Source organism: Passer montanus, unplaced genomic scaffold (assembly GCF_014805655.1).
Source record: "Passer montanus isolate IOZ18808 unplaced genomic scaffold, ASM1480565v1 scaffold108, whole genome shotgun sequence".
In the NCBI taxonomy this organism is placed as follows: Eukaryota; Metazoa; Chordata; class Aves; order Passeriformes; family Passeridae; genus Passer; species Passer montanus.
The window spans coordinates 1,900,980-1,909,356 of NW_024357392.1; the positions used below are offsets into that span (position 1 = coordinate 1,900,980).

The 8,377-nt window shown below is 37.8% G+C and overlaps 1 protein-coding gene across 2 annotated transcripts in view; it reads right to left on the reverse strand.

Moving 5' to 3' along the window:
- SYNPO2 (synaptopodin 2) overlaps nucleotides 1–7,678 on the reverse strand; it is a 77,671-nt gene extending 69,993 nt beyond the window's left edge. The window contains exon 1 of one of the 2 annotated variants that reach the window (XM_039722619.1): nucleotides 7,478–7,678. In XM_039722619.1, the coding sequence (XP_039578553.1) occupies nucleotides 7,478–7,606 (129 nt within the window). In that variant the 5' untranslated portion in view covers nucleotides 7,607–7,678. The remainder of the gene's footprint in view (nucleotides 1–7,477) is intronic. The other variant, XM_039722609.1, reaches the window with a different exon arrangement.
- Between the last annotated feature and the right edge of the window lie 699 nt (nucleotides 7,679–8,377).

Sequence of the window (8,377 nt, forward strand, 5' to 3'; positions counted from 1 at the left end):
GAGTTAGCAAAGCCCTGAAGTCTAAATTGTTTAGGGAATACCATTCATCCAACACAGGTCAGTCTGTTTGCACGGCTAAAGAAAACGAGGGCAGTTACTAGGAGTGCCTTCAACCAGTAAACATTTTGAAACTGAGAGATATGGCCACTGTCTACATTTTTTCCTTAGCTTACACTGATACATTATCAGTCATTTAATTAATGGCTTCTAGTTTCTAGTGATGTCAGTCTACTCCATACTATTAGCAATCATTTCTTTCTCTTACAAATAAGCAGATTGAAATGCCTTCAGCTCAAGTGAGTATCTTTGTCCTCACACAGACTTCCAAAACGGGTTGTAAAAGAAATATATAATTACCAAATAACTTGAATAAAAGTTGCATGATATAACCGTGTTATCACAATATCCCAAAGTCTAAGGTAATTTTTTTGTTCCTTAGAAGGAAATTACTTCTGCTAGACACAGAAATCTGTTCTAAATAGATCCATAACAAAATCTGCTACACTCTTCCCAATGAGGATTTTTATTCATGATATCTGCTTCCAATTAAATAACTGCACTATATTATACATACTAAGGTCCAATCCTTTGTCCTTTGAAGTCAATGGCAAAGCTCCCAATGAGTTCACGGGACAAAAAGTAACTCCTCTGTTAAGGCTTCCTTTAGTGAAATTTCAACTGTTAGGTTTTTAAAGCAGAGCTTCAGCTTTGCCATCTTTTTGCCATCATACAACAAACAGCTCCTGATATTCCTGTATTAGGCAGAGAGTACTAGGAAGAGAAAATTTAGTCTTATTAAATTATGCTCCCCTGTCATTCTGTTTGCTTTTCTTTCTGTTGCTGTCAAGAGCCACAATGGACATATGGTGTCTTACATTATTTTTATTTTAGGACTTTCTAGAAATTCAATATTGCAGCAATTTATGCCATACGTGGCATGTTTATGCTATGGAGAAGGTATCAAATGAAACCAGCAGTATAGAACACCACAGTTTATCTACTTCCTTCATAGTTTTGACCCATCACCAGTTCGTCTGCTAATGAATTGTAATATAAAATATGCTTCAAAACCCAAAGCATCCAGTTTCCTAAATAGGACCATATTTCTAAAATATACTTACAAAAAGGCAAGTTCATAAAATAATGATTCTACAGCTACTCAGTCCAGGATGACATAACTCTTTTGAAGCAAAAGGTTAGCCATGCAGTCAGTGCCCAGTCCCAGATGTAGGAAGGAGATGTAAAACAAATAACGATACTTAAAGGATTCAAAATCTATTTCTATAAAGTAGAATGACAACTTGCAGGCAGAATTTCCCTGCTAAATAAGAGAGGGACAGTCCCTGCTGTGCCCAGGCCTGCAGAACATTGTAGAGAGCACAGGGTCTAAACCTGTTGTCTCTGGCAAGCTTAGAGTCAGGTTTTTGTTAGAATTTACCTTCCACATAAGCCCCAGATAAGACAGCCACTTTTCACTGTTCTTAGCCCTCCACTGAGAGCAAGGTCCTGAGGTGTTTTGAAGATTTTTGGCCTTCATGCTCAACACCAGGTTGTATTGGCAGGTAACCAAAACACAGCACTTTGTATTTGGTGCATACTGAAGTGTTCCAGTCTAAAAGTGTTAGTCTGATCCTAAAATTCCCACTGACTATGGCCTACAGATTTTAATGAAATGGTGCAGATGGGATAAATTACTGAAAAGGAAAAAAAAAATCCACTGTGTAACTTGTGTACGTTAGGTTTGAAATTTAAAACCTTCAAGCTGATATCCAGGGGTTTTTTTTACTGCCAGTTTTGTTCCAGCCAGTGCTCATGAGTACTTGTTGCAGTCTAAATGTTATCATTTCTCTCCATAGCTAATTCCATGCACAGAATTGTTCCTCTTAAAGCTGAAGCTATCTCTGTTAATCCTTCTCTCCTTATAGAGTGCTAAGCATTTAACTCATGAAATATGGTCCCTTAAAGTAATTTCTGCTCTAAATATTTCTGCTGCAAAGGAAGAACCCTGAGTTCTGCATTTGAAAGAAAAGCCTTTCATGATATGCATAAATTGTTAGCTGTGTTCTCTTAAACAATCAGACACAATCCTAGAGGACTCTGTAAATAACATTTCCTGTTGTGATATTTTAATGTGATCTTGGCCATAAGTCTTACTATTACATTCACATTCACAATAAGAATGCCATGGCAAAAAATACAGAACAATGACAAGTAATAATGTCTTGCAGGGTATTTTAAATGTTTCCAGCAAAGAAAGTACAAAATGAAGCAAAGCTCTATACAAAGCAGCTAATCTAATTTAGTAGGAATACACTGTTTGGTTTTTTTAGTTTGTTTAGTTTAAATCAGTGTGAATTATGGTGTTCATTCTATTTCATTGAAAACTTGCCTAGCATGAGACCTGGAAAAGCATCAGTTGGAAATAAGCAAAATGAATAATACCATGTATCCAAAACATGCTTGTGTTTGGCTAAATACTGTGGGAAGCATGCCAAAACCAGCTTGGTATGTAGTCCTGTATATCCAAAATGGGGTATACACTCATGTGCTTGTTCAGCCTGCAGCTTTTAAACAACTAGATGGGACTCCAGTGCTAAACATTTCCACTGGCACAATGGCTGGAATGCAAAAGCTTGAAAGTAGGGAACACAGAGCCCTAACCTTTAGAAGAACATGTAAACCTTTGTTGGTTAAGGTGTATGGATTTTTTTCTTCGTTATTTTTCCAACTAGAGCTGGCAGATTTTTCAGAACAGAGTTATTTAACAGTGGTCTATTCTAGCTAGATTTGGGGAACCTTACTTTGTTCCTCTGTTTTGCAAAATAAATTAACTTAAGCTACAGAAAGCCCAGCTTCTTCCAGTCTGTCAATGGAAGTTTGGTCATTTACTTAAATACAAGATGAACTATGTCATCTAAACACGTGCAAAAATGTATTGGTTCTTAAATTGGGTTAAGGCTTGTAACACAGTCAAAATCCTCTCCAGAAAAGATAGATAAACCCACAATCTTCCACATAACTCCTTGTGTGAAAGAATATGTAAATATGCCTTACAGAGTTTTCCAAATATCAGCAAATACCAGCTGTGTCAGATGGTCTGAAGGGTGAATTTGAGAATAAGAGTCTGTCCAGGCTTCAAAAACAAACTATGTTTGGAAATGTATTAGCCAGCAAATTTAAACAAACAGTTTTAAATACAGGCCAAGTAAGGCAAGTTGTGTTTAAAATCATGTAGGTTGACTCTGAACTCCCCTCCTTTGCTGCCAAAGTTCTAAGAACGTTTTAAACATGACTTGTTCTGCCGATTGCTATTGCTTAAAGTTGTGCTCAAATCCTGCTTAAAATGTTAAGTGATACCAAGGAGGCAGGATCAGCAGGGTGGTGTTAGCTCAGAGCTGAGCCTTCGCCCAGCTTGCTGAGAACTGCAGTGCCAAGCAGTGCTGGAGAGGAAGATCCTGCTTTCACCAACCTCATTTACCTGCTTGCAAGTGGGAGCATTTGCCAGGGGTGACAATGTAAGGGCATGACAACAATTTTTAAAAAGTTTCCTTCAACCCAGCAGCTCTGATGTGTTTTGTGGACAGACCAACTGTTTGCTAATATCTACATTACACATATATATATGTGACAGTGGTGTGTTTTGCCTTACTCAGGATCCAAAGCATAACTGTGCTAGCATCTCTCACCCCTTATTTTTTGTCTGCTAAACAAAGTGTAGAGGTCAACTTGATGAAAACCTCTTATGGTTGTTCTGTATGTGTTAAGTATTTTGGATAAACACAGAGAAAAAGCCAAACTACCACAACACAGCCCACCTCTATTTACATCCAATGTTAAGTAATCATATTCAGATATTACTTTTCACACTGTTGGTTCAGGTTATTCCCAAGTCTTTGAGTTTCACTTTCTGTTTCAGGTTCCAATGAATCCAAAAGAATGAAACTGAGACTTGAAATCTGAGCATGTTGATGGACAAGGGCACAAGTCTAAAATGACCAGGCAGCCAGTTGTCACATGTCATTACTACGCCAAAGGTAAAGCTACCATTTGGGAAGCAGTAGCAGAAGCCTCCTTCTCCTCCATCCATTCATTTTTACTTTTAGGACACTGATCTGGATTTCCTTTGAAGTGCTTATAGTTCAGAGTCATGCATCTTGCCTCCCTTAAATATTAGAATTATTTGGTTATGTTCCCAGACATGAATTACGAAGACTTTGACAGATACAAACAATGAGTTCATCAAATTACTGTTTGGTGCAGGTAACAAATATGCTCAGAATAATCTACCTGTCTTGCAAAGATGATTTAACAGAGCCATATTGTAGACGAATATAAATCTAATCATCTGTAGGACACCTCCATTAAGTTACCTGTTGCAAAAGACATGCTTCTTAAAGGATATAATTTTACTGTTAACTATTGTTAAGTATGAATAGAAAAAGTCACAGGACTTTCTTTCAAATGCTAGTTCAGAAAATCAGCCATTATTTTTTATATATTTTAAATTAAAAACTGCAAAGAAATTTTCAAGAAGAAAAACCACAGTGATATTCATTTTAACAATATTCTTTCATATATCTCATGGTAAAACAGAAAGGACCTCATGCATTGCTTGGCTTTTATATATCTTGAGTACTTATCCTTCTAGGGTCACTGCTACACTGAGATTTCCCATCTCCTGCTTTGGGAAAGCCATCCTACAGCACAGCACTGATATGGTTTAGTGAAGGGATACACACAGCCCACAGCCACTGTTTTCCTTAGCTTTGGACTCATGGTTAAACTTTTTTTTTTTAAATAACATCCATTTATTAGAGAACTTTATTAGCACAGTGTGTGTTTGGACATAGCATTTAAAACACTTTTTTAATATTGTGTCAGGATATAGAATATGCAAATTCTTTTTAACTGAAAATAAGTTTCTATGGATTATTTGCAACATTATCACACTTCACAAAGTAAGTTGGTGTACAGAGCCAGGGTTTAGAGGAGGAGAATTGTTAAATACTTCTTATACCTCTACAGAAAATGAGTCAAATGTGTATCTTGAATAAGGGTTTAAAATAGACAAGCAGAATGAGACTTCCTCATACTTCAGAAAAATCCATTTGTAGCAATCTCACACTTACAAACTACTGAAAGGTCTTGAATCTAATTTAGTGGTTATAAAATTATTTGCTAATGAAAATGGCCTGTTTTATCTGCAAAAGTACTTGTGAAAAAGTACCGAGATATTTTTTGGTAAAAGGTTTGTCTTTATCTCTCCATTAACACTTTTCATGGTAATGGAAGACAATAATTTATACTCTAGGCAAAACTCTCATGGATTTCGGTGGGAATGCTACTTGAAAATATGCTTTAGGAGCTAGGCAGAGGGGGAATGGTTTACATATTCTTTATAAATGTAATAATATTATTTTAAAATGCATAAAACAAACTGGTAAAAGCTGCTTCTGGCAGTGAGCTGCAGTGACTTATCCCATCAGCTTTAAAAACAACACGTTTTCATTATCAAAGAGTAGGTAGTGTGCATTTGGGAATTTTGTGTCCTGACATATTTTAATGGATTATCTCATTTCCCTCTCTTTCATATCCCTCTCCACTTTACATCTATATCACAATCACTTTTCCACTCATGACCAGAACCTGAGTGCCCTTGCCTCCGCTCTAACAAAGGTAAGCAACCCCTCTGGAGCTTTTCCTTTCATTTACAGGAAAACAAACTTGTACCTGTGAGTTTTTTTCCTAAAAATACATATTATTATTTTCTAAATGTGAATCTATTTTCCTGGTGATTTTCCCATAAGAAAATACTGTGTATTATGGAATATTCAGTAATAGAGTGTATTACTGAAAACACATTGAAGTAAGGTACAGCTACCTCAAGTCCCAGCCTTTAGTACCCAGGCTTAAATGACCCAGTCTAGGATGTGAACATGAAAAAAAAAACCCTACCCACCCTCGAATAGACCATTTTTATCAAAAAAACTAAAGCTTAGTCAGAATCTTGTGGTTTTTGCTTTTGATTTCATGTAATCAAGGCCACTTGCCTTTTACCGTTGCTCACCGTTTTTTAAGTTCTAGCTACAAGTTTTCACTAGATGGCAGGAGTCCACTGCAATCTGTTATCAGAGGCTTTACTTGCACACAACAGTTGCCCACCGGTAGGAAAAAAGTGAGCATGTTCCAGTTTTGCAAAACATAGAAAAACAAACAAAAAACTTAACAGGAATGAGAAAAATTATTCAGACCCTCAATAAATCACAGTTCTGTTACTGTTATCCGTTGGATATAGCTAATATGATAGGCTGGAAATAAGTTAAAAGAATAGTGAAAGATGTTCTTTTCTTGACAGAGAGCTAAAAGGACCTTCTCCTATAAAATGAGGTCGATTTATTGTTTTTGCTGTTTGTGAAAAAGTTAACTGATACAGTAAATTAAAATTAACTAATAACCAAGTGCATTGACAGCCTGAAAAAGTTACAGCTTAAATACTAAACTACTGATCTAAAATACCATATCAAAGTAAAACCAACAGGCTCGGTGTACTGCATTATCAAGATACTGGAAGGTACCTCGATAATTTTAAACTCTCTCCCTCAGTTTAACCAGGCAGAGCTCACAGGCTGATGATCAGTCCCCATACTGTTTCAGCCAGTGGTATTTTGCTGAGCTCAGAGCTCTGGACAAAATTTGTCCCTCTTGTCTAAGAGAACAGAATGCAACTCCATACAGTTACATAAGCCTTAATAACCGTGACAAATCTTCATTGTTGCAGTGAGAACTGATTTTTAATAAAACTACCTCTGAAAAATTATTTCTGCAAGTTGGGGCTACCAGTTCCTATTTTTAATTTATTGTCAACTTCTACAGTCTGTCTTGCCCTCTTTCTATATGTGCAGATAATTTATAAAGTGTCCAGTAATTTTCAGCGTTGCTCATGAAATATAAGAGGGGATGTTTGGCATCTATTAAAGCTGCTTCTGAGACTGGATAACTTTCCAAAACCAGAGATAAGTCAGTGTAATGCTTTCCAGGATTCCCAAAATAGTAAGAACATTTTCTCATGATAAAGCTGTATTTATTCTATGACCAGAGTAGAAAAACTATCATAAATAGATGACTGAAGCAGCATTTCCTAATATGAGATTGAGTTTTGCGATGTGCTGAGTGCACTCAAAGCCAGAGAGCGAAGCACACAGGAGCTCAAAGGCACACATCGTGTCACAAGTGAAACATTCAGCATCTAACAAAACCTTTGCAACACTTGCAAGCTACCAAAAAGTGATAATCCCTTTTTACTGAAACCGACAGAATCGGCACCTGTAGGATCTCTGCCAAACACATTAGCGAATTCAAACAAGCATTGCAACCAACCACACCCACCATTTCCCTGGAGGCTGGCTGGATTTAAACAAAGTGGTCCTGTCATCCGTGCCCACAAAATTCCAAGGACATCTTTCTGTCATGCTCCTACCTTGGCGATTTGCAAGGGCTGCTTCTGCTCCTTGCCCCCTTGCAGCCTGAAGCCCCAGGGCGCCCCTCCGCTCATAGCGATGCAGAGATAATCCCCTGTGCCCATTTTCCTGGTGCAGCTGGGCAGCATTCACACACGGGAGAACATGAAAAACTTTGGCTCGCAGATGTTCAGCGAGCTGCAGATCCGTCTGCCGGGCAGAGCTGGAGAGCCAGAGCACCACGCTGTTGCTGCTGCTGTGTACTGCACGAGCAAATGTAGTCATTGAGGGCAATGGGAGAGCTCCCTCGCACCGAGGCACAGCCCACTCTTTCGTCAGATTCCGATGCTCAGCCCACCTTCAAAGTAAAGCGAAGTGAGCTTGGAGCTTAAGGGAATGCGGGCAGAGACTGCCGTGAGGCTTTAAACATGATTCTCCTGCCAGCTAAATCAAAGCAACAGCAAAAAGAAGTGTGACAATTTAGGAAATGTTTACTTTCTTGGTAAAATGGTAAATGGTGCCAGATGTTTTGAACTCTAGTTTACCCATTTCTTGCCTTTTCACTCCAAGCAGAATCTCAAGTGAAACACCATAGACATCCTCTGAATAACTGATTCGCTTGGACTGAACTGGCTTTAGGATTTTCAGCTCTGCTCTGCATGTACTTTGTACAGAACTGCAGGCATGTAAGCAAAAATAAAAAAAAAAAAAAAAAAAAAAGGAAAAAACTTTACAATTTCCCTGTCATAGAATTGCTTCTTTTTCTAGTTCTCTCTGGCCTCAGTATAGTTTAACATGTAGTGCAATTTAGCAATGACCTGAATTACTATTAGACCCTAATAATACCACTGTTCTTATGCAGCCTGTTGCCTTTCCTACCAGAGAAGGGAAGAGGGTTAGTAAAATGAAGTATCAGATCT